We start from the raw sequence: 27,721 nt of genomic DNA on the forward strand, positions 1-27,721 counted from the left end.
CTGAATTTGAGTGATGTACAACTTCAGGTCCTGCTTAGCTTCTGACAAATCCAGGAACTCTGCACAGTATATCTTGCAGTATCTGAGGGCGGCATCCCTTGCTTTCTCACCCCGGAAGTTGATGGCCAAGATGTCTGCTCCCAGCTCCACCAGGGTCGTGAGGCTGTCAAGTTGGGTCCAGCCAGCTGCACAGTGGATGGGCGAGTAACCTCTGACTGGACTGTTCTTACTGGAGCAGGACCAAGCCATACTTGCATGCGGCCAGGTCCTGTCTGAGGTGGCTTAGTGGGCAAAAAACAATGGATTGGGACGCAGAGTGAGTAATCACCAGTGACTGAAATGAACTCAAGCATTCCTCTCCTCACTCGTACATTTTCATCAATCCAAGATAGCAGCAACCCTTTCCTTTGCTTTCTGGATGAAGGCAGTCAGCAACAGCATTAGAAGCCTAGATTCTAACGTCACTCAGGGTAGCAAATCTATATTGCTTCCCTTTAGGCAGCTCAGTTCAATTTGTTCTCAGCCTTAAGTTCCCTCATTTGTACTTTTATTGCTTTCCTTAGGGGTCCTACTCATTTTTATGTCACAGCCCACCAGACAGTGCAGCTTTCTGGTTTGCTAAATAAATCTTGGGGACATTCAGAAGGTTTCCCTGCAAATGCATTCTGCCCCTTGCTTAACATTGGCTTTGTGGTTTGTAACTCACATTTTCTGGCTTTTTACTTGCTGGCTTTATTTCTTTTAGGCCGTCCAGGGTGAGTTTGTGCCGCCCTAAGAGCAAAAGCCGTTTCACACCAACTCCCCTATATTCTTCGAGGAGTGCCCCTTTCTGTAAACAGGCCTGTAAATCTTGATCTTATCTTTTCACATTTGCTGTGCATTCAAAGAGAGAGGTCAAATACCAGGCTCTGTCTTCTGAGGGAGGGAGCTTGATATTTACTTTTCTTTCTCAGACTTGAAAGTGAGAGGATTTATGTGACAATCTTGTTGGATACATGAGGTAGTGAAGAATTTTTTCCTCGCACACAACAACATTTAAATGAACTGTGCAAGTATTTCAGAATATAGCAGAATTATTAACGAACAAAAGAAGCATATTTTTTTATAATTCTGAAGTATGTTGGAAACAAATACTTTAATACGATCAAAACAAATCAATTTACTAGGTGATGCTATTGCCACACATTATCATTTGTGCGTTGTATAGTTTTATTAGTAAAACTGTATGTTTGTGCAAATGTAATGCTCATTTCAATTGAAAATGGGTTGTCAGTAATGTCAGTGTGCTTCCACACCATGCATACTCCACTGTGATCTGCACCACTCCACACCACTGCACTCTACTCTGCACCACTCCACTTTACACCACTCCACATCTCCCCATGTTGTGCCACTAAACTCTTGTCCACTCTGCACCAATCCACTCTATGCCATTGCCATTTCACTCTACACCTCTCGACTCTGATGTATGCTGCACTCTAAGCCACTCTACTCTACTCTTCACCACTGCACTCTACATCACTCCAGTCTAAGCCATTCCAAACCACTCTGCACAACTCTATGCAACTTAGCAACACTGGACTCTACGCCACTGTACTCAATGCCAATACACTATGCCAATGCACAGTACTGTGTAACACTCAACTCTACACCCCTGCACTCTGTACCAATCCGCTGTACGCCACTAAAACCAATGCATTCTACACTACTTTACTATTTCACTCTACATAACTCCACGCCACTGCACCCTGCCCTGAACCATTACACTCTACACCACACCACTCTACTTTCAAACAATCTACTCTTCGCTACTGCACTCTATACCACTCTACCCAGCTCTGGCCACTCCACTCTACGCAACTCTACTCTAAGCCACTGCAGTCTACGCCACTGCAATCTATACAACAGCACTTTATGCCAATGCACACTACACCTCTGCTCTCTACGACACTGCAACACTTCACTCTCCACCACTGAACTCTGCATCATACACCATACATATGCATCATACACCACTGGACTCTATGCCACTCCACTATGCACCACCCTATGTATTTGCCCTCTCTGCCACTCTACTCTACAACACTGCACCCTGGCCACTGAAATATATGCTACTGTAATCTGCAGTACTATACTCTGTACCACTGCTCTCTACTATGCGCCACTCTAATCTACACCACTGCATTCTACAATGCTGCACATTATGCCACTTAATTCTATGTCACTCCACTCTATGCCAATGCACTCTACAACATTCCACTCTACTCTAAGCCACTCCACTCTGCACCACTGTACTGAACACCACTGCGCTCTATGCCACTGTACTTAAGACCACTCTACTTTACGCCACTGCACACTACTTCACTTTACAACACTGCACTGCCTGACACTCTACTAAGCAACACTACCCACTATGCCACTGAACTCTATACCACTCTACGCTGCACTACTGCATTCTATACCAATGCACTCTACACCACTGGACTCTACACCACTCTACTGTGCATCACTCCACACTACGCCTCTGCACTCTGCACCACTCGACGTCACTGCACTCCACTGCACTATATTTTACTCTGCACCACTCTACACCACAAAACTCTACACCAGTCCACTCTACTCTATGCCCATCCACACCACTGCACTCTACGCCACTGCACTGAAGGATACTCTACCCTGCACCACTACACTCTACGCCACTCTACTCGGCACAACTACACTCACACCACTACACACTGTGCTACTACACTCTACTATGCAACACTCTAATCTACGACACTGCATGTGTACACTGCTGAATGCTACACCACTGCAATCTAAGCCACTACAACACTCTAGGCCAATGCACTGTATACCAGTCCACTCTACTCTACTCCACTCTAGTGATCGCCCTCTACGTGACTCCACTCTATGCCACTTCAATACACACCACTCTACTCCACTCTTTGCCTTTCCAGTCTACCCCACTCTCCGCTACGTCACTATATTTTGGCCATGCTGATCAGCAGCCACGCTGGCTAAAACACATTAACAAAGCCAATGGTTTGTGCATAGGCGAGACCGGATGTATGACGTTACTCCGCATACCGTTACAACTACCTACCATTACAACGTGACCATTACAACGCATACCATTACAACGCATAGCGCTTTGGGGTGCTGGATAGTGGTAAGTATAATTTACTATTCTAACTCCAGTCCCCGTGGACCCTAGGGAAGGTGTTGGATAGTAAATTATACCATTCCCTATCCTATAGCGCCCCCCAGCGCAATGCGTTGTAATGGTATGCGTTATAAAAGTCGCGTTGTAATGGTAGTGCGGAGTAACGAATGCGTTGTAACAGGTGCATACCGGCGAGACCTATAGGCTTTGCCAATCCTAGCTCTTCTGTAGGCATTGTCTGCTCCTTGTTGTTTGTTTAATAGTGTCACTGTAATTGTCCTGTGGTTTCTAAGGACCAGTGACGGCTACCTGGAATTCTTATAAATTCAACCTGAAAATGAAGTCTTCCCCAGCCTCCAGCTGGCGAGCGGCTATAAAATCCATTAAAAAAAATACTGATTTTGTTGTGGTAACCATTGGTTCTCTATTAAATGTTGAAGACATACAGTTTATGGTTTGTTATTCCTTACAGATGATGACTTGGCAGTCAGTCATCCAGGACTCTAGATATATTCCCTCTCTTTCTCTAAGTCTCCTGTTCAGCCAGAGTCTGATTCAGACTGCCTTGATATATACACCATTGGTGCTGGGCTACAGAGGGGTATTGGAACTGACTGCGTGCGTCCAACAAAGAATTCTGGGTCTACTCTACATAGCCTAGTCAGTGGATCCCTGGTCCCGTGTGCCACTTTGTGGCCTTGTAACATCTAAAGAGATAACTGAAGCAAGGCTTATAATAATCTGTGCCGTAACTTTTTGACAGGATCTTTATATAGCTTGCTGATGTTAAAACGCATAGACTACATTGTGAGCTGTACAACCAGGAGAGCACGTAGGATCCGGCAGTAGCAGTTTTTTAGGCCCAATTTATGAAGGGCTGTTACAGAAGTTTAAGAAAAACAAATAAGCTATTACAGACTTGGGAAGACTACATGTTTTAACATCAGCAAGCTATATAAAGATCCTATCAAGAAGTGTCTTCCACAAAGTGTGCTTATAATTCAGGAATACAGTTACATCCAATGAGATAGACTAACTGCTATCTTTGAACATCTTGCCAATGAGATATTCAATCTGGGCATGAAGTATTAGATTAAAATACCCAGGAACAAGTGAGACTTACGTCACAGATTATTATAAGCCTTGCTTCGTATAACAGGAATACTCTTATGATGCTATAAAGTGATACAACACCATCGAAACGCGTTGACGCAGCCACTACACAATTCATACAGTAGGCTGTGTAGCGGTCATTGCTCTTGTGTTTCTGGCTCCGCGCCGGAAACACTCACATACACACACGCACATCATCCGCTGGCTAGGCGTGGCCTGCGGGGATTAATAAATGGGGAGAGCCCGCCCGGCGGTCACTTCTGGCATCCATGCCAAGCGTGCTGTGTGTTTTTGCCTCCGCCTGTGCACGTGCGACACCATAGGCCCTGTAACCGAGCAACACAGGCAACACCTCCAGCACACCACTGGCGACGAGGGTGGGGCCGCGATCATCGCCCTCATTACTGTTTCACCCGACGCGACTGCTCTGTGTCCTGCGGCTCCGCACGGCACCAAGAGCCGCGCTAGTGCCCGTCATCGTAGTGACAGTGAGTGCGCGCTGCCACCTGGTAACATCGCGCACAGCACCAAGATCAGCGTTGGTGCCCTGCATCGTCACATGGGTGTGTGTGACCCGCGATACGGCTGCCACACCTGCCGTCTGCATTGCTCCTGAGCTGCCTAGCTGAAATCACTGGCCCTGGCGTGTCCACGTTGCTGCTTCCTCCCCTGCAACTGTCACTTGCCTCTCCCACGAGGGCCCAACACGCGGGGGAGGGGCGAAGTCCTGTGCTCAACGCTCCCTATTCTGCCTGAGGTCTGCACGCCAGGCGCTCACCAGAAACAGCCTCTAGCCACCGGCACCCCTCTACCCCTGCCAGCTACGCCTCCAGTCGTGGGTACTGCACCTTACCTGCCTGGGAATGCCATGGGGGATGATGCTCCAGCTCCGGCCCCAGTCCATGCCCCGTTCCAACATGCAGCCTCAGGGGTGCTGCCACGTTCAGTGAGTTGGAGGACCCTGCCACTGCGTCCCCTAGATGGAAAATATGGATTGAATGCCTTAACAACTACTTCGTGGCCACCAGAGAAATCGACGAGGCAGTGAAACGGTCCCTCCTCCTCTAGTACGCAGGTGATGAGATTTTTAAACTTTTCAAGCACCTACCGAACACTGGGGCGGCTACAGACTATGGCGCGGCAGTTGCTGCTTTGGATGCTCATTTCGACCCCCAACTCAACCCGGATTTTGACCCTTCAAACTTCGCCAGGCCCGCCAAAGAGAAGGGGAGTCAATAGATACCTTTTAGGCACGTTTAAGTGAGCTCCCAAGCAGGTACACTGAAGACGATCAGCCGAAAGAAATCTGGGCGCAGCGCATTCAAGGGTGCAGGGACAAGACACTATGCAGACTCATTCTTCATCAACCAAAAATCCTCATACTAGAGAGATCCCATGACCTGTCCGCAGCCAGGACCAACGAAATGGACCAAGCTCTCTCCCAGCCTCAAGGACGTACTGATACGATCAATACTGAGCGGGTGGATTCCCTCAGAACAAGGCCGCGCACTGACACAACCCGAAGGGCAAAACCTGACGCACCCAGGTCGCGGTCCGGCTACTGCAGTTATGAACCACACGCCGCCAAAGAATGCCCTGCGCAAGGGAAGATTTGAACCAACTGCGGGAGCCCGAATCACTATGCCACCGTGTGTCGAAGGCGATACCGAGGCCGCGACACTAGAAGCCAGAAACCACCGCCACGGGCAGTACGACAACTGTCCCTAGCCAAGCCGCGCCACCAGAAGAGACACCACGAACCAGTCCCAAATACCAAGGTCCTGTCAACTCATCTCCAGAGGAGGACGAAGGGGAAGTATACCTCGTATCATTTACGAAAGAACTTAAACAACGTAGACGTCCACAGCCTACCTGCACCGTCCAGATTGCAGGCACTGAGGTTAAAACTGTCATCGACACCGGAGCGTCAGTAAACATAATGGGCCTCCAAAAATACAGACATCAGCGACCCTGTCCACCTGTCACCCCATCACGGACCAGGATATATGCATACTGAGCTGATACCCCTCTGCCACTAAAGGGAAAGATATTGGTCCCCATCAAAGCCGATCACCAAGAAGTCACTGCGACCATCCACGTGATCGACAGAGAGGCGGACACACAGCGGAAGATATGGGTCTAGGTTCTTTCACCAGGCATGTCCGACATACCAAGTAGAAGAGCTGCTCGATCAGTTTCCAGAACTCTTCCGAGGTCTCGGTTGCATCAAGTGCGACCACATCAGACTACACATCGACAAGACCGTCACTCCAGTTGCACTACACCACAGAAGAGTGCCTTTTCACCTAAGACCACTAGTGGAAAAGGAATTGGAAACGTTAGAAAAGCAAGGCGTAATCGAAAAAGTTTCTGGTTCAACGCCCTGGCTGTCCCTGATGGTCATCGCAGAGAAACCGAAGCTGCCGGGGACCATACGCCTCTGCATTGACATGCGACTGCCGAACAAAGCCATCAAAAGAGAGCAGCACATCACGCCAACGATAGACATCATTGCAGACGTCAACCGGTCGAAGTGGTTCTCTGAAATCGACTTAAACGCAGGATACCACGAACTGCCGTTGTCCGAAGAAAGTCGCTACGTCACGACATTCAGCACCCACCTGGGACTAAGAAGGTACAAACATCTGAACTTTGGACTATCCTCAGCAGCAGAGGTATTCCAGAACACAATCTGAGAACTGTTGTCAGGCCTACCGGGAGTACTAAATGTCAGCGACGACATACTGATCCACTCAGCAATTGCAGCCGACCATCGAAAACACCTCTGAAGCACACTGAAGCTCCTGAGTGAGCATGGAGCAACACTCCACAAAGACAAGTGCCAGTTCTTCCAGCAATCCCTTGACTTCTTTGGGTATGTGTTCAATCAAGACGGCATCCAAGTCGACCCCAGAAAATGGCATGCCATCAAGAACACTCCCGCCCCAACGACACCCACAGAATGTTATGTTATGTTATGTTATGTTACGTTGTTTTTGTATAGCGTACGGCTACTCGAAAGGAGTGTCCCGACGCTTTTCCACCCGTGGCTCATAAAAAGTAACACAACACAGCTAAAAGAAAAAAACCATCAAAGGGAAGGAAGAGGAAACATTTTAATAAGAAGAACAGACTAAGAATTAAAAAGCCAAGTCTTCAGGCTCCTCCTGAACTGAAGCAGATTGGCAGTGCTGCGCAACGCAAGCGGAAGCAAATTCCACACCTGGGGAGCTCGACAGCTGAAGGATCGCCCTCCAGCGCGAGCCTTCCTCACCCGTGGGACCACAGCTTTAAAAAGGGATTCCGAGCGGAGAGAACGGACTGGATGATAAAAGTTCAGTCTCCGCTGTAGATATCCCGCCCCTGATCCATGCAAAGCTTTGTGCATCAGGGTCAACGATTTAAACAGAATCCGCTTCCTAATAGGGAGCCAATGAAGCCTCTGAAGCAACCCCGAGGCACGGGCACGTCTGCCAAGACCGAAGATTGCCCGGGCAGCAGAGTTCTGCACCACCTGAAGACGCTGAACCAGGTAATCGGGGAGGCCGAGAAAAAGGGCGTTTACATAATCCAGCCTTGAGCCGATAAGAGCCTGAACGGTAATCCTCCTATGCTCCTCCGACAACAGAGGCAAAAATTTGCGGAGCATCTTCAGGATTCCGTAACAGGTGCCGGCCAGGCCAAGGATATGGGTTCGCAGCGCCAACTGGTTGTCTAACTTGACGCCCAGATTTTTGGCAACCTGGGAGGACTGAGCGGGAGGATTCATGTCTGACGGCCACCAATGCTGCCAATCAGGCTCGGCGACACAGCCAAAAAATAAAATCTCAGACTTGCCCGAGTTGGCCCTCAGACTGTTCCGTTGGAACCAGTCGAAGACCAGCGCAAGGCAGTCCCGGATTCTCTCTCCATCAAACTCTTGGTCTTTCCCGCATGTGAAGAGGAGTTGCGTGTCGTCGGCGTAGGAGACGATCTGGGCCCCATAAGCCTCCACCAAGGCCACCAAAGGGGACATAAAGATGTTGAATAGCGTGGGGCTCAACACAGAACCCCGTGGAACCCCAACTCCCAGTGGCGGCATCTCGGCGGAGCTCTGGGAAACCCAGACCGTCTGGCGGCGATCTTCCAGGAAAGAGGTGAACCACCTGAGCACCGTCCCCCTGAGGCCGATGTCATAAAGCCTCGCTAAGAGCGCCTTATGGGGGACGGTGTCGAAAGCCGCCGATAGATCTAACATGACCAGCATGGCCCTACCCGCGACATCCAGAGTCTCCCTGATAATCTCGGTAACCTCCAACAGAGCCGTTTCCGTGCTAAAATTAGGACGGAAACCCGATTGGGATGAGTGGAGCAGATTGTTAGCTTCCAAAAAGCCCGACAGGACACCGTGGGCATGTTTTTCCGTGATCTTCGCCAGTGCAGGTAAAAGCGAGATTGGCCTATAGTTAGCCAGAACCTCGGTGTCAAGACCCAGTTTTTTTTAGGAGGGGGATCACCATCGCTCTTTTCCAAGAGCTGGGGACCCTTCCCTCCCTCAAGGAGGTATTGAGGACAGAATTGACCAGAGGATTCACCACCGCCGCCATCCCGGCCAAAAATTTGGCCGGGCAGGGGTCAAGTGGCGAGCCAGATTTAAGATGTAAGTAAGAAGCTTCCTGGGGATGGCGCCATACTGCAGGAGATTCATCCCCAGACTGGCAACCCGTGCTGAACCGTTCAGAACCCTAACCAGAACAGACGCCAAGTGGCAGTGGGGAGAGAGAGAGGAAGAAGCATTCCAAGGGATAAAGGAAGCACTCTTAGAAAAAGCCACGCTTGCGTACTTTGACCCAACCAAGCGAACCGAGCTGCTTGTCGACGCCAGCCCGCTAGGGCTAGGAGCAGTACTGGCTCAAGAACAAGAACCAGGCAAATGGATAGCACTATCATTCCCCAGCAAAATCACTCACCCCCACGGAAACAAGATACGCCCAACTAGAGCGGGAAGCGCTCGCTATAAAGTGGGCCTGCAACCACTTTCATCTATACCTAACTGGACAACCTTTCACGGTGGTCACCGACCATCAGCCGCTCATGCCTCTCTTCAAAGTGCTCCTCATCCTCCCCCCCAAATCGAACGATGGGCAGTGCAGCTACAATCCTACAAGATGGAACTGGTGTACCAGCCTGGTGCAAAGAATCCCGTGGATTTCCTGTCTCGGCACCCGGTACCACAGGAGACACAGGAAGATGAAGACGATGTTGAACAGTATGTTCACATGATATACGCAGCAGCGTGCCCTCAGGCCATGACCCTCGAGGACATCAAAGAAGCTGCCACCGCCGACACAGTGTACACTAGGACCCTCCAAGCGGTCCAAGAAGGATCATGGACAGGCTACCTACGACACGCAAACACCTGGAGCACAGAAGACAGAGACAGCCTGACGAAAATATGGCGTATAAGGAATGAGCTCAGCACCACCAGCGATGGAATACTGCTAAGGGGATCACGTTTGGTCATACCTTAGGTGCGGAAGCACCGTGCCACCCAATTAGTTCACGGAGGCCACCAAGGAGTGACAAAAATGAAGGCACGAATGAGGAAAAAGGTCTTGTTCCCGGAACTAGAACATATGGTGGAAGATCTCCTCCGTCGCTGCTCGTCCTGTTAACTGACCAGTACCCCGGAAAGACTAACTCCAGTAATCACCGAAGAAGCACGCACGACCCCATGGTCCAAGGTGAGCGTTGACTTTGGGAGCTTCCCAGGAGGGAAGCATACCTTGGCGATTGTCGACGCCTTCTCGAAGTACCCAGTTGTGGAACAAGTGACATCAACCACTTTCACACACGTGAGCCCCTTCCTGGAGAAAGTATTTGCTATGTTCGGTTTTCCTCATGAAATCCAAAGCCACAATGGACCACCATTTCAAGGGTCGGAGTTCGCTGCTTTTCTGAAACAGCGAGGAATACATCACCGGCGTGTCACACCTCAATGGCCACAGGCAAATGGTGCCATCGAGAGATATATGCGAACTATGAACAAGAGGTTCTGCATCGCTGTGCTAGAGCAGGCCGACCCGAAGAAACGGCTCCACAAGTTTCTAAGTGAGTACAGGAGTACCCCACACTGAATCACGCAACATTGCCCCTGGTCATTAATGCTACAAGGCACAAGGAGAGACCTTATCCCCACCTGCCCAGGATGGGCACCTTCCCTGTTGAAAGTGCAAGAAGTACTAGACCGGCGAGAACGACGAAAGAGACACGCCAGTATCCGACGCCGCGCATTACCACAGACTCTCCTGCCAGGTGCCACTGTTATCCTCAGAGATCCCCGGCCAGGAAGAAAATCTAGGACGACCTACGAGCCCGGCACATAGACAGTAGTTGCTAACAACGGTTCCATAGTAACGGCCAGGAAGGGCAGTGAAGAAGTCTCTAGAAATATCTCCTGGTTCAAAGAAGTTCACGCGGACATCCCGAGTGAGTCAGCCGGTGGCCAAACAGACATCCCGACGGCCGTAGCCCAGGGGGCGCAGACAGAGAACCCGCGGGTGAGGGCAGCCCAGCGGAGCCGGACACCACCACCCTGTCGCTCCCTCACCCGTCAAGGAAGCCCGTTCCAGAGGTAAAGTCTGCAACCTAATCCTCGCCCGAGCCAACGGATCCGAGACTTTGCGTGCTGACAGTACAGAAGTTGGTGCCATAGGACTACACCCAAGTATCTCGAACTATATTTGATTACCCTAGAAACTGTTGTAAGTTGATTGTTCAGAAATATTGAGTAAGGACGTTTGTTCTCAGAAGTGTTGTAAGTTGATTGTTCAACAAGACCGAGTTGGGAAGGGATGTAGTGGTCAGCGCTCTTGTGTTTCTTGCTCCACGCCGGAAACACTCACATACACACACGCATGGCATCCGCAGGCCAGGCGTGGCCTGCCGGGATAAATAAATGGGGAGAGCATGCTCGGGGGTCACTTCCGGCATCCATGCCAAGTGCGCTGTGTGTTCTTTGCCTCCGCCTGTGCACGCGCGACACCACAGGCTCTGTACCCGAGCAACACAGGCGACATCTCCAGCACAACAGGCTGGATCTGTAGATACTAAAAGAGTGTCAACGTATCGAGTTCCAGTTAGAATATTTTCTTCTATGAATGTGTACTACTGAATGACAGAGTGTATTGTCTTTTTTTCTCTTATTATTGTTGTTATGAATAGGTCTTATGTTTCTCTTAGGAGTATAAGAGTAGAATATGTATGAATTATTTTTCATGCTATTTTTTTTAAGGAAATGTTTTATATTAGTAAAAACCTTGAATTGTTTTTAATAGTATTTTTAAACAAAGGAATATAGAAAAAATGTAATAAATAATTGTACATATTTGTAGTTCTGACGTACTTTTTTACTAAAGTTTGGGCTTTTGTGTAATGTTCCTATCTGGTGTAATTGAGATGATGTATGTAAGAGAGTAGTGGGGTTGAGTTTGCAGGAACCAAAGGAAAAACTAGTTTTTTACTTGTTAATAGTACCCTATTCCTTTGGTAAGAAAAAGGAGTCCCTCTCTATATCATTTAGACTTGTGAAAGTAAAACGGAGATAAACACCTGCACCAAGACAGGGAAACCTAGCTGCAGGGCAGAGATAGTAAAGCAACGGGGCAGGGAAACAAGCAATCGCACATAAAAACAGAAACAACGGCAAAGGAAATCTTTGACATTCAAACATCAAACCATTAACACTGGAACACGGAAATAAAAGCAAGAAGAGAGGGAAATGCAGGCAACATGTATTCTACACATTAGTAGGAAAAGAAGGACATGTGAAAAGTGAAACACGGGAACAGAGTAAACACGGACATAGGAACAGCAAAACGGACACAGTAAAAAGAAACCAAGGAAAACAGGAATGGGACAGGGAACCAGATACTGGATCAGGGAGTCACAGCACATGGTTGCATGTGGCCAGGGAGAGAAAAACTCGGGAAATAAACAAAACATCAAAAATGGAAAACATAGGGATAAAGAGACAGCAGCAGCAAGGTACATACAGCACAGAGGCAGGAGAAAGGCACACAGTGGCGTGAAGATATACGTGCATGGGGTGGACTGACACAGGAAGACACAGACAGATGGGGAGTGGTGAATTCAGACCTGTGAACTGGTGCAAAGAGACATTAGTGGGTACAGACCAGTGCTTTAAATCGGCCGGGACTCACCGGTACTGAGTACCGAAACTTCCAAATTTTCAACCCGTCAGTACAGGCACTTTTTTTGTCTGGGTGAGTACCGGTACAGTGATCGATGGCACAGCAGGAACAGGGTGGGTCTCTCCGCAAATGCGGAACAAATGCTGCTCTGCTTCTGGATCTTTTGCAGAGAGGCTGCTAGATTAGCATCTCCCTTTGAATTTGCCCAGAATACCGGGGTTGGAGAGGGCTTGCATCACGCTGTGATTAACAGTGCAGGGTCTAGGCAGACTCTGCACTGTTGATTTGGCGTTCAACGATCATTCGGTCAAAAGTGCTTTAGCCCCTCCACTTGCTGGTCAGTAATCCAGTCCCATTTTGTGTATTGCACTGGTCGTACTAAAAGCAAGTGGCAGGGCAACACAATCCTACACCTTCGCCACAGCTTTTTTCATGTTTTTTTTCAGTACAGGAGCTGCTTTACTTTGTGTGCCCCTCTACCACTCATCGATGCATTTGCGTGTTAATAGCGACAGAGCAATAGGTAATGGGTTCATGAGTGTGAAGGTAGCCCTGCCCAAAGAGAAATGAATAGCAGGGAACGCTGCAACACCCCAGGAACTGGATCTGGTTGGGGGAAAAATGAGCTAAGCATAGAAGGAAGGGGGAAAGAGGAATGTAAAAAAGTGAGGTGACAGCTGAAATTAGGATTGCCACTTTTTTCGGATAAAAATACCATATATTTCTTCAGTTCTGAAATGGGTGCTTAGAAATGGATTTCTAACACAAATTTGTGTAAAGTAAAAATCTGCTGTATTTCTTAAAGTAATGGGTTTAACTATTTATGAACCACATGCAATTTCAATCGAATTGCCTCTTTTAATGCCAAGAAGCAGTCTGATCAAGAGAAATGAAATAACCGTTAGCCTGAAATTTAGTTTAAGACGCTGCTTTGCAGAATTGACAGGGCCCCGACGGCGCTTTGGGCGCATGCTCTTGCGTGCACGCTTTCACAGCGTGGAAAAACTTTTGTACTTTTGAAGTGATTCACCCCTTGCATTCGTGGCGAATTTTCGCGCTGTGCTGCCGTTTTGAAGAGTGGGCGGGATCATGACGGCCTCCAGCACTCGCCCACCGTGATGCATGACGGACAGGGGCCGTCATCAGCATGGAAGGGTTTAAATGATTTATGCTTTTATTTATAGGGAAAAATATCAATCCTGATTTAGCACGTTTTTTTTTGCAAGCCTTTATTTAAAAATACAGTCTTGAACAGTAAGCATGCTCTATCAACAAAAATAATGAAATAAAGCACAACAAAATACTGGCCAGGTGGAACATTTAGGGTATGGGTACATCATGGAAGGGAGAAGAGGAGGCAAGTGGGGAAAAAAACTGTGACAAAATGTAAGAGATTTGTGGAGAGAGTAAGCGAAGGGTGGGAGTAACAAGGCTAAAACCAGGGAGCGCAGGTTAAAGGCTGGGTAAAAATTAGAGGTGAATTGAGAACGGAGAGGATATGTGGATGTAAAGATACTGAACCAGCAAGAGACAGGAAGTGGCTGGCAGTAGGCAAAAGGGCAGAGGCAGTGCTTTTAATGGGCCAGTACTCACAAGTACTGAGGATTGGCACTTCTTATTTTTATCACTATCAGTACCAGCACTTCGCTACTGCCTAGGAGAGTACCAGTACTCATGACAGGTAGGCTCATTGGCTGCTGGTGAGCACTAGGCTGTCCGAGGAAATGCTGTTTCTGACAGCCTAGGCACTTCTGTAGTCCTGAGCTCAGCCACTGCCGACTATTCAACATAGGCTTCTTTGCATGTGTCGAATGCTTTTGTGTACGTGTCTGCTTGTTTCTTTCTGTGTGTGCACACTTGAGAATATAAAGCATTGTGCCAAACAACAACAAATAACGGTATGACAATAAGAAGTTGCAAATATTAAAAAACGAAGAAAAGTTAACATATTATCCTGTTTGGCTTTCATTTTGTGTAATGATTTGTTTTGTTTTGTTTACATAACAAAACTGTTTTGTTTACATAAATGCATATCTGTTGTGTTTTGATATGTGCAGCAACTGGTATAGAAGTCATTATGTATCATCATGTCTTGACCTAAGCCCCACCCACTTGCCACAACTCGGTCTCATTTTAATGAGTGCCTGCACTTATTTTTTCCCATTTAAAGCACCGGTACGGACACTGGAAACCAGCTGACAAAGACACAGTGGATTGGTAGACGTGCGCCCACTAGATGGCACAGAGCGCTTTGAGGCCATATGAATGGCAGAAGTATGCCATAAAATATAACATAACAAATTGAAGCCTTGCTCTCTGATAATATTTTCTGTGTACAGTTTTAGCTTTAGAAACAAAACCCTGAGTAGCAACTTTGTGTATAATCCAATAGCGAGTACCTTACTGTCAAGCTTCTTCATGGTGACCAGGTCAAGAGACTTAAGAGAATGGCCGGTGGGTGCAATGAAGTAGAGGCAGGCATGGATCCGCGAGTCGTGGTAATTGTACAGTGAGCGCTTGATCTTTAGCTCCTCCTGCAGATAGGCCTCAAACTGGGTGTCAATGTACTCCACAATGGGTTTATAACTGAAAAACAAGAACACACATAACCTTCATGGATGGTGGGCATGCACAGGTATGGATAAAGGGCTCAATACTGCAAACATTCTTTAATATTTAGGGGCACTGCATACAAGAACAAATCGTCACCTTAGCATCTAGCTGTCCCAAACGGCGGAAGAGTGTCACCCCCCTGCAGGCCCGGACTGGCCGTTGCGGGCACCAGGCAAACCCCCGGTGTGCCGCAAGGGTGGGGCCGGTTTTGGGCCCTGGGGGGCGTTTTTGTTACAGGGCCGTTTTTGCAGCAGAGCTGCAAAATCGGCCCTGTAACAAAATCGACCGAAAACCGGCCCCGCCAAAGAGCTCGGTTGCACCCCAGGGGGTCGGCCGAGCACTTTGCCAGGGCCGGTTTTGGTTCTCAGTCCTGCCCTGCCCCACTGCCAGAAGCAGAAAATAAAGGAAAAAATAAAATGATAATATCGGAATGTTATTATCACTTTGTTTTTTCCTCCTGCTGTGGCAGTGCGTGACGGGGCTGGGCGGAGCTGCAGGGGAGGAGTGGTAGACACTCCTGTGCGCAATGACTGTTTGGTCGGACCTTTCGGACGGCCCAAAACAAAAACAGTCATGCGCACTCCCCTGTTCTCCATGCAGGTTGCATTACAGCCTGCATGGAGAACATGCCCACTCTTACAGCCCCTGTTGGCGCTCAGACCAATCACAACGCTCCATTGGAGCGCTGTGATTAGCTTAGGGGTGGAAGCCTGATTTCAAAATTCTGAGAAAGCACATTTTATTTTCAACAGTTGAACCCTTTTTCGAACTTAGGCAGAGTTTTTCTGATTGTACAATAGTCGCAATTAAGGAAAAGTATAAAAACATACCCAATATTCGTTCTTCAGGTGAATATGACAGCTGCATCTGGTAAAGCTTTTATGGGGCAGGAGATAAATCATAATCCCTAGCTAAGGTGAGCAAGAGATGCAAAGAAAGCCAGCGGGCCATGGCCCTTTACTCCCCTAGTGACTCCTACCCAAGGGAACTGCGAAACAATGGGTTTATTGGTGCATTTTAGAACACTATCCTATTTCAAAAATCAGCCAAAAGGCGATAGACTTAGCAGCCACTTGATAAGCCAAATTCATACTTTTATTCAGTCGTTTAATTTTGTGCAAAGCAAGCCTAAATCTCAACGGGGTGTTTGAAGTCTTGGAAGTCCACTGCCCCCCAAAGAAAACACTGAAAAACAGAGAAGCCATTTGTGTCTATATAGAGTGCGGCAATTAAAGAATGAGCCAACGTAAGAGAATAACCAAGAAACAATTACAGAATGCATGATCTTATTGAAAGAGGGTGACATATGAGGGAGATGAGAAATCTGTGGAAAGAATTTACATCAGAAAAGGCATTACCAAAGAAAGTGACTTGCTCTTCTAATTCATATGTGCCCAACATATGCACATTTACGACGGTCTGATACACCAGATTTTTAGCTTAGCCACATAAGAGACATTTACATACAATGAATGGAAATGGTAAGGATTTATATGGCCAGTGCTTATCCTCAAATTGGGTGATGAATCTGGCCAAGCTGAACTAAAAGATGTACAACTTCCATTGTAATCGATTCCTTACGTAGAAAGACTACCAGGGACACGTCCACTAAAGGAGGAGGGTCAAGGAGTGAAACGCAACAAGATAGTTCAGAGCTCTAATGAATAGTTTGCTCTGAGGGGATACCCATATGGCTTTCAGCCATGTAGAGGTAGGGAGGGGTTTTCCATGGGAGGGGGAGCACAGGGTGGGGAGCAGCGGGGAAAAAAGATAACAAATATAGTTCCTCTGAAGCCTCTTTTAATTTCCAGGAGTTGGTTATCTATTTAGTTGGTACCGGTGATGGGTGAGAAGGAGAGCATTATTAAAATTCTGTCATGGAATTTAAATGGCCTCAGGGTATGTGGAAGGAGGGCGAAAATACTACAGTATCTAAAGGACTGCCCTGCCCAAATCATAATAATACCTGAGACAAAGAAATGGATTGCCCATGCGGCATACCCAGCCCAATCAGCCGTAGCAAAGAGGGTAGCAATTTTATTCAAGTGAGGGGTGCAAGCTAACCTAGACTCCTATGTTTCAGATAAAGCTGGAAGATGTATAGTAGCTAAAGTGAAGATTTCAGCCCGTCCTTACACACTTGCAGGTTACTATGGTCCAAATCAGGACGAAGTTAAACCTTTAGGTGAACTGATGGCCGAACTTTTAAACTCCTCCGACCCAATTATTTTAGCCGGAGACTTTAATGTGGTATTGAATTACGCTTTAGACAAGAGCTTCGGTAAACCCCGAAATGTCTGGATTGATAAAAACAAATGGTGAAACAATTAGGTTTACATGATGTATGGCATCAAAGAGCAGGTCCACAAAAAGGTTTCACTTTCTAAAATAAAAGATATCGACATCAGTCCAGGATAGACTATTTCCTCATTGATTGCAAAATAAAAGACGTACAACGGATTGACCATGTAGGAGTTCCTCTGTCTGACCACTCGGCAGTGATGCTTCAATTAAAGATCAGCAAGGCGTTACTCAATCGAGATGGACTCTCGATTGCACGATATTGCAGGTTGAGGGAGTCACTGAGTGACAGTATTGTGCTTTTTCCTTTTTTAACAAAAAATGTGTCATGATGTTTTTTAAATAAAATGGATGTGATAATGTGTTTTTACAGAATGTCAATGAATGGCAATTATTATCCTTTGTTATAATAAATTACTCAATTTTATAGTAACAGAACCTCTATGATCTGATCATTATTCTTTGTTTGACCATCTACATATCTGTGTAATGTGTTTCAAATTGGGTGGGAGATAAGAACCTTACTCATACTGATCATTATTCTTTGTTTGACCATCTACATATCTGTGTAATGGGTTACAAATTGGGTGGGAGATAAGAACCTTACTCATACTGATTAGAGACGAAATGTAAGTTTGTTATTGTGTGGTGCGCCCTATATTTGACTATACCTCCAGCTGTAGCTTAATATTACGCTTGGGTAGTAGGACTGCTGATCTGCAGTCCGTCCTACCACCTATAACCAAGAAAAGGGAAACCTCTGTTTTTTGTACTCAATAGAGAGACGGAAGATTTTTTTTGCATAATTGGGGATCTACAGCTACATGAGTGACCTGGGACGCTTATATGGCCTTTATAAGGGGTAGACTAGGGGCATTGGCTGCAGAGAAGAGGAGAAGTTATTACAATGAGGTGTCAATACAGGAGGAAAGGGTTCATTCGTTGGAAAAAAAATTAATCGATCCAAGACTAGGAGAGGGGGTCAAGTCAGGGTTGTTGCAGGAAACGTCACAAGCAAAATCCAACTTAACAATTGTCTTACAAGATAGGGTCAGGAAGAGATGGGAGGCCAGCCTGATTAGCTCATTTCAAATACAGTAAAGGCTGCAGTAAACTGCTGGCCTGGAAGGCCAAAAAGGAGCCAGTAAGAAACAGAGTAGAGGAGGTTATGTGTGAACAAACTGGGACCCTGATTGGCAACAGTAGAGGGATTGAGCACAGTTTCCATAATTATTTTAGCAAAGTCTATCAAGAGGAGCTAAATCCATCTGAAAATGACTTAAAAGATGGTTATGACAAGACACCATAAACCCTCTTACACCAGAAAAAAACCGGACAGTTAAATAGAGAAATTGACAGTAGTGAGGTAGAAAAGATAATTAGTCAGCTCAAGAAGGAGAAGGCCCCAGGGCCCGACGGTATACCCCAAGAGGTCTATAAAACCTTGGCAAGTATACTGACTCCCATCTTAGTAAAGTTCTTCAATGATCTCTTTATTAGTGGGTCCAAAATGCCAGCCTCTTGGAAGGAAGCTACAATCTCGCTAATCTGAACGCCAGGTAAATTCCCAACGAAATGTGATTCCTATGGCTAATTTCGTTATTCAATAGCGACTATAAGATCTACGCTAAAATTTGGGCAGATAGGCTGAGCGGTGTAATGGCTGAGATGGTATATGACGCTCAGAAAGGATTCATTTGGGGAAGGTCCTTGAAAGATCTGACCTTCACATTAATTGGCTCAATAGATTTGACAACTTCTTACAGTCTTCCTTTGGCCGTGGTGGCCTTAGATGCCACCAAGGCCTTTGAACGTGTGAATTGGGTCTCTCTGAAAGCCGTGGCAACATCATTGAACCGAGGGACAAATTTCTGTAAGGCACTGGCAGGTTTCTCTCAAGCCCCAGAAACTAGAGTGCTAGTTAACGGTTTTTTAACTAAGCCTGTAACTATATCTAGAGGGACGAGGCAGGGCTGTCCTTTATCGCCCCTTCTTTTTAACCTCTACATAGAGCCTCTAGCTAGAAAAATTAGAGAGGGCTCTGAAATTTTACCTTTCAAGTTCATTGATTGGAATAAGAAACTTCGGCTTTATGCGGATGATATTTTGATGAACACTACAAACTTACAAAATACCCTGTCTCGTCTTATAACAGACTTTGGAAAGATCTCGGGCTACGAAATTAACAGCGGTAAGACTGAAATCATGAGTTGGCACATCAATGCGGAGAACGTTAAAGGAGAAATTAGATATTTGGGAGTCATGATATCACAGGATATCAACAAAATAGCTAAACTCAATTTCGAGAAAGTTAGGGAAGAGATAAGTAAACTCCTGAAAATGTGGTCTCATCTTCAGTTATCTCTTCTTGGACTAATTGACCTAGTAAAAATGATAGCCCTTCCAAAACTTACCTTTCTATTTGACACTATTGCCCAATCTCCCACTCATCATTAGTCAGCATTAGCCTGCAGAGTGCTGGCTTTGACATTCTGCACCCTACAACTTTACTGCTGACACCACCTGGTCCAGTGCCAAAAGCCAAGCTCCTTTAGGCTTGCTACACAGCTTTCTGGAGCCTACTTCATGATGTACTGTATGACAGCTGTATCACTCATCAGTACCTCCCTGTCGTTGTAGCCCCACAGAAATATGTTAAATAAGCACTAATTTGTCAGCATAGCTAATAATGATATTTCTTCATTTTCCATTTGCAGAAGAAAAGGATTTAGGGCTAGATGTAGGTAATTGTAATTTACCGATTCGAAAATACCGAATTTTACCAATTCGGTATTTTCGAATCGGTAAATGCAATGTAGATAAAAAGTCAGTAAAAAATACCGAATCGTTAAGATTCGGTATTTACCGAATCAGTATTTACCGATTCGTAATTGCCATTCATTCCTATGGGCCTGAAGGCCCATAGGCATGAATGTCAATTACCGAATCGGTAAATAACGATTCGGTAAAATAGGGAAAGAGTCAAGGGTGGCAGGGTGTCACTTTGACACCATGTTGCACCCCTGAATAGTGCTGGTGTGCACATGTGGCATACATACATGCCCTAAGGGCATGTATGTCTGTCACATGGCACAGATGTAAATGCACAGATTTGCATTTACAGAGGAATTCCTTATTTACCACCAACTAATAGTTGGTGGTAAATACGGAATTCTTAAAGCACAAAAGCACTCTTCATAGTGCTTCCTACATCTCATTTACCAATTCGGTAAATACCAAATCGGTAAATGATGATTCGGTAAATAATGAAATCGGTAAATACCGATTCGTTATTTACCGAATCGGTAAATATACCACATACATCTGAAAAGGCTATTACGTTACCGACCGGTAATAGCCTTCCTACATCTGGCCCTAAACGATTTTATGGAGTTCGAAAAATTAGATATATAAATTGAAAATAAAATTGGGGCTAAAACACATCCTTGTTTTAACCCCTTGTGTGCTAGTGACGAGCTCAGCTCGTCATGAGGGACGATTGAGCTGCCCTCATGACGAGCTGAGCTCGTCACAGCCGTTGGAACGTTCGCACGCGGGGATAATTTCCCCGCTTTGCTGAACGTTCGAAAACGGGTGTGGGTGTGATGAGCTCAGCTCGTCATGAGGGCAGCTCCGCTGTGCCTCATGATGAGCCGAGCCGAGCTCGTCACCAGCACAGCGGCGCCGCGCGCGGCCCCCTCCCCCCCCCCGCACAGCGGGGGAAAACACCCCGCAGCTAAGGGTTTAACCAGTTAGCCAAACAAATCCATATTGTAAATACAGTGATTGTCTCTGATAACACACCCAGCCAGTTATAAGAGAGAAGATTGATTAAAGCTGGGTCTGGTGGCTTAGTGAACTAATGCTACACTGTAGGGGCCTGTTTACAACCGCATGATCACAGGTTCAAATCCTGGCGGGTCCACTCAGCCTTTCATCTTTCTGAGGGTAATAAAATGAGTACCATTGAGTTGGCTAACAATAAACATCTGTTATTACACACCAAGATACCCTTGGGTGAACGTGTGCTTTACATATACATGTGTTATGTTATATTATCTTATTAAAATGATCAGGAATATTCAAATTTTTCAGTTTTTGGTACATTTAAAGCATCAAACGCTCAGCTAAAATCAATATCGCAAATATAGAATTTCATATTTTATCTCCACATATTTTTCACGCAGCATTTGTAAACATAAGATGTTATAAACTCTTGAGAAAGAGGAACAAAATCCAATCTGTTCAATTGTAGGCAAATATTTTTCAATCATCCGAAGCTTCAATGGATTTAAAATAACTTTTACAAACACGTTCCCAGGCATCACCATGGCAATATGGTGATAGTTGAATGGATCAAACATGTCGCCTCTTCAATAAACGAGCACAATATGACTTCCTTTCCAGGAATCAGGGATCTGGTTAAATATAATGCAAAAGGTAAAAAGTGACTTAAAAAGCTTTAGCCAGAAAAAGGGGGCAATTACAAAATGGTAGCTGGGATGCCATCCATGCCCTGGGCTCAGGATTGTCCATGTTTATTAGCGATTGTTTCAATTGGGATTTGATTGATGGTAGACAATAATGGTTTACAGTATTCCAATGTTATATCAAGACCGCTATTTAATCTGTGGAAAAGTAAATTTTGCCATGTTGTATGTGCCTACGTGTTCCCTATGTTATGTCATATGTGCATGATCGATATGCATGTATCCCCTATGATCGATTAAAGACGCAATTATAGTTGTGTCCATCTCTAGTATGCCAGTTTCCAGTTTTCGTGAATACAACGAATATCAGGCCTATGTAAAGCTACGTTGCCACGTTTTACAGTGTGCAAGTTAATTCATTGAATTATCCCCGTTTCTAGGCCTCAAAAGGGCCCGGACTCAGATTCAGCTCCTGTTTTCTGAACCCTCTCCAAGGAGCGATACAGCCCCCACCTGTATCCCTGACCCTTAGCTTACTTTCATGCCTCGCAGTGCCCGGCTCGGCCTGGCTCTGCCTCCCAGTCTGCCAAGAGTATGTTATGTTTCTAGTTATCAGTCCAGCCCTCCTTCTCTGCATTCCTAAGCTACTGAATCGCATCAATAGTTTCCGTCATGGTCTAGCCTTTATGTCTCCATGTAAGAGAAATACTGTATTAATATTCATAGAATATTCCCCGCACACGCACTACATGTAGAATTATGTATGCACCAGTCTTAATGTCTGTTAGCCTTTACTCTGATAACTTTTGGATTCTATCAACATGTACTCTAAACACCAGATACTAGATATGCCTGGGTACATGTCACTCTGACACTCCAGACTTTAGTCTCCTCTTCTAGCGCAGAAGTCATAGCCCCCCAGTTCTCCCTGGTAACACGTCATTGTCAGTTTGCACGCATCACTAGGTTAGAGGTCCCAGCTGCTCAGGTAGCCCCCTCCATGTTTCCGCCCCGTTTATGACATATTCTGTTACGTTTGCATCACATGTCTATGTATACGCCCTGTACACGCCTTCTTGTTACCTCATTTCACCCTTATCTTTCTCGACTGCTACGAACTCCGCCTACTGCTACGCCTACTGTATTGAATGCAATGCAATTGTTTTGATATATATATTGTGCACCGATATTAAAGTTTGCTAGCCAATTCCCAGATCCTGCCCCCGACAGCTGTCGGGCCCTGCCATCCTATTCCTGTACAGGCTGTCCTGTTCCTGTCCTTTATGCTTGATTAAAGCCTGTCAACTTCAGCTACCTCGTATCTTGACTCTTATTTATTGAGCTACCTGTTTATTGATTATAGTCAAAAATAGATCCGGTAATAATTTATTTATTTACCACATAATGGCGCCCGAATAGGGACTTGCCCTTTCCCCACGCGCCGGAGAAGCCACGCAGGCCCCCTGATCCTCTGCAGCCGTGACGGAACCATACCGTGCACGTGCAGATATTTCTGCTTCAAGTATCCCTCAGGCCCACGGAGGAGACGGAGGTTGCGGTCCAGCGTCCAGACGAGGCGGTGGAGGAACGCGGCGAGTCCCGACCAGAGCCCAAGCCGAGAGTCCAAGGTCCGAGGTATCCGGAGGCCCACCTGTAACTGAAGTCCGAAGTTCGTCCGTCCGTCGTCGTAGCAGTCCAGTCCAGTCCGAGGCCTTCCGTTCTTGCTGCCCGGTGAGTACCGTTGCTGGGGTAGTATCTAGACAGGGTCAATTGATTTGTCTCTGGTCCGTGGGTTTGGGTACGCAAATCCAACACGAAGTGTTCACCTAGGTGGGCGCGGGTCCTGACGTGTCTCTTTATGGGACCGGTAAGTTTCGTACTGTTTTAGCAGTGCATCTAGTCATTCTAGTAAGTTTCTGTTCTAGTAAGTTCTGTTCTCGAGAAATTCATGTATTCTGTTTTCAGTATTTCAGGTAGTATTCTGTCCGAACTGTCATTTTAAATGTTATTCCATGTGTTTTCAATGTCGTGGTATGAATGATTAGTTTTTCAGTTATTATTGTGTTTATCGTGTATTGTATTGTGTCCAGACTCCAGCCTAGGTTATGCCTCTGTTCTCAAAGTTACGTCAGTTAAAAACTAGAAAAGGTCTGCTCGAGGAAGCAGTTCCTGTCCCGCCTAGGGACAGTCCAGGTCATTTTATGTATCAAAAGCATGGCATAAGTGCCATATTATATCTAGACTTATGGGTGGAGTACACCAAAGAATTAGAGGAAAAGTATAGATGGCCCGTATCAGGTACGTGGGATGCCGAGTGCATCATGCGAGTAGAAGAAGCATTATGGAAAAAGAAGGCCAGACAGTCCCAGAGAGATGCCATCGAGTTATGGCGCAAAGAATCTCATAAAAGAACCGAAAAAGAAGTCAGAAAGTTAGAATTAAGTAGAGAATCCTCAGAAAGAGCCCAAGAAAGGGAATTAATTGAAGTAGGTGAACGAGTTAAAGCCGAACAGTCAGACAGACAGAGAAATGCCCTCATTAAGGGTATGTATCCTCTTCTTGCCGAGGGCTTGCCGAAAGCAACCCCGGAAGCACCATGTAATTTTCCGCCGCCATTAGTTCCGATTAAGCTACGTCACAAACCGACCGCAGCTGATATTTTTCTCTCGTCCTATTTGGACGACACAGTCCCAGAATATGCGAATCCTGCTCCGCCAGCTCCTGTAAATAATGTAATTCCTGTTCCTCCAGCCACCGGGGCACCTGTTACAGCACCTGTTACGGTACCCCCGGTCCAGTCCGTAGTACAAGTACCCGCTACATCGGTCACTCTGCCAGCACGAAGAGTATCAGTCGACGATTCCAGTTTAGGGGCCGCGGGGGGAGGTCCTCCTGGTACCCCGCCGCCACACAAACGTGTAACGTTAGTCGAGTTACATGAACGTGCGTTACAGCGTACGCCCAAACATCAGTCCGTTGCAGATATCAAGCGATCTCTTACCGAATGCCGTTATGATCCAGTCCCAGGCGATGATAATATGGTTATATATTCATTGCGCGTAAGACGGGTGACCGAGTATTTGGACACCCTACCGAATATGAAAGAAGATCTAGACAGAATATATCGTTTCATCCGTACAGGGGATGATCCAGAAAGTATTGGCGAAATCATGTCTCTAAGGAAAGCCGAGACTCAGCTCATGCTATTAAAGTTTCTAATCAATTGTTTAATTAGGGAACAAGATTATCCGACTAAAGATCCGATCGAAATGAGAGTTCTGACAAAGTGGAGTGATCATATAGCCGAGGGAAGACACAGGACACTCAGTTGTATAGAAAGTATGTACAAGAAAATTCGTAAGGAAATAATAAGGTTACACGAGAAACGCAAAGCAGCACAAGTAAGCGAGAAAGAAGATAACACTGATACTGAAGAAGTAGAAGACGAGAATACCGCCAGAATAGCGTATGTAGGTAAATCTAGATTTCCAGACCGACATTCACGCCTAGAACACAAGAAAGTCTTTCATCTTCCAGCACCAGAACAAGATTCTCTAGAACAAGTATTTCAAGCTACCGATCACATTCTGAAATCACGAATCGGTTATAGTGAACTTAGTACCATGCATGAACAAGAACTAGCCCGATCAGCAGTCCGATGGATTACTGATTCTACCACTTTCCAGACGAAATAGTGGCACAAATGTTTCTGAAACTGCCCCCAGCCGAGCAGCGACTGGTGGGTATGTATATGATCCAGCACCTCATTACACTGTATGAGGGACAACATTCTGATCCAGGTCCGTTACATGATGTTCTGAACGAGTTACTCCAGTATAAATGGAAAGGTTTAGGTACAGATTTAATTAGTGTCATTCTAGAACAGCGCCACAAATATAGAACGTTTCTGAACCCGCATTTTGTTCACGTCTCACCTCCAGAAAGTAAACCATTTTACATAGATAGACAGCACCCGTTACGAGAAGTACATCCAGTTAGGACAACGGGTGGTGAAATGCAACGAGTATTTGTTTACACCCCTGTCACAAAGATGGAACTCTTAGAGATGAAGAAATTAATTCCCTGTCACGACAAAGATCCAGCAGGGTTCCATCGAGAATTAAAGGACATACACGTATCCAGATATCAATAAAATGTTAAAGGTCCTGTTGCCCGCAGGGGTATATGAAAAACTCAAGGAAAAAGAATGGGAGGTGGGAGAGAAAAAGATTGATTGGACAGCTCTGGAAGCTGAAGATAAAATACGAGTACCAGGTACCGGTCTTGGGGACAAATGTAAAGAATTGCCAGAGTTATTGATACAAGTTTTGCCAAGGTTATTATCCACGAAAAAGGAAGATTGGGATGCAATCTCAGCATGCAAACAGAAACAGGATGAAGACACTAGTGATTTCTATTCTAGATTTGAAAAATGTTTTATTATTAACAGTGGTTTGAAGACAGGTAGCGAGTCATACCCTCATCTTTTTGTTACTAAACTAGTCGAGAATTCAAGCCCACAAGTTAAAAATCGAGTTTTGAAAGTCGAAAGTACCTGGCAAGCTAGTACCCCGTCACAAATGCTCCAAATGCTCCAGTATCACCAGAATAGAATCAGGGAAGAGCAAGAACACGAAAGGAGACGTATGAAGGACACGAAAATGAAAGTACTAGTTGCACAATCTGTTCCACAAGACAGTCAGAAGAGGGGTCTGAATCAAGTCAGTCATCCTGCAGCTCCCGTTAAAGGGACATGCAATTATTGTAAACAGCCAGGTCATTTTATAAACGAGTGTGCAGTTCTGAAACACAACATAGCAACTGGTAAGACTAAAGAAAGACCACGTCCGCCTAGACAAGAGCAAGTTTCACAGACTTCTAGCCACCACAGAATGCACAACAGACAGTTCCAGCACCGCAGCCTATTGCTGCAACACAGCATGTTACACAGCAGATGTACCAGTATGCCCAGACAGAGTATCCAGAGTATCAACAGTATTCATGAAACAGCCTAGAGAGGGAGGTAGGCTTGCCTCTCATCGAGATACCTGTAGATCAAGAGGGCCCCTATGTACACAGTCAAGTATTGGGGAAAGACAGAAAGTTTTTGATTGATACAGGGGCAAGTAGGACTACTATCAGTCATGACGAGGTTCCAGGGGCTCCGCTCTCAGGCTCTAGAAATGTTTCCCTTGGATTTTCAGGAAAGCCTATTGTTAACGAGATTTCAAAGCCAGTTACTCTAGAAGTTGGTCCATTGTCCCGAACTACTGACTTGTTACTTACGAAATCGTGTCCAGAAAATTTGTTAGGCATTAAAAGAATTAGGTGCAGTTATTTGCTGCTCTCCAGAAGGAATACGATTGTTTTTGCGTGACTTTAAAGATCACTATGTATTACGTGATTTTGATCCAAGGTTACTAAATGTTCCACAGCATTTATGGGCGCAAGGTCCAACTGATGTAGGTTTTATGCAAATCACACCCCATCGTGTGACCCTCAAGCAAGGTATAGTCTTGCCACGAATCAGACAGTACAGATTGCCACCTGAGGCTGTAGCAGCCTTATCTAAAATTATTGACGAGCTCATTGCTCAAGGAGTGGTCGTAGAAACTGACTCCAATGTATGTAATTCTCCTATCATTCCAGTCATGAAACGTACTGATCCAAATGCACCTCCAGTATATCGATTAGTGATTGACCTTCGGGAACTTAATAAATGTATCATACCCCAGTATCCAGTAGTCCCAGATATTTCATCTCTATTGACAGCTATTGATTCTGAAGCTACATTTTTCACTGTTATAGACCTCAAGAATACATTTTTCAGTGTTCCGATTCATCCAGACAGCCAATACCTTTTCGGTTTTTGTTTAAATGGAAGGAGCTATAAATTCACACGAGCTCCT

General features: G+C 45.9%; 1 protein-coding gene across 4 annotated transcripts in view; it reads right to left on the reverse strand.

Moving 5' to 3' along the window:
- The window catches only part of SEPTIN11 (septin 11), a 606,565-nt gene that overhangs the window by 180,151 nt on the left and 398,693 nt on the right, over positions 1-27,721 (reverse strand). For all 4 annotated transcript variants that reach the window (XM_078676377.1, XM_078676379.1, XM_078676376.1 and 1 more), the window contains exon 4: positions 14,868-15,054. In XM_078676377.1, coding sequence (XP_078532503.1) covers positions 14,868-15,054 — 187 coding nt within the window. The remainder of the gene's footprint in view (positions 1-14,867; positions 15,055-27,721) is intronic.

The sequence above is a fragment of the Lissotriton helveticus genome, chromosome 2_1, assembly GCF_964261635.1.
Source record: "Lissotriton helveticus chromosome 2_1, aLisHel1.1, whole genome shotgun sequence".
In the NCBI taxonomy this organism is placed as follows: domain Eukaryota; kingdom Metazoa; phylum Chordata; class Amphibia; order Caudata; family Salamandridae; genus Lissotriton; species Lissotriton helveticus.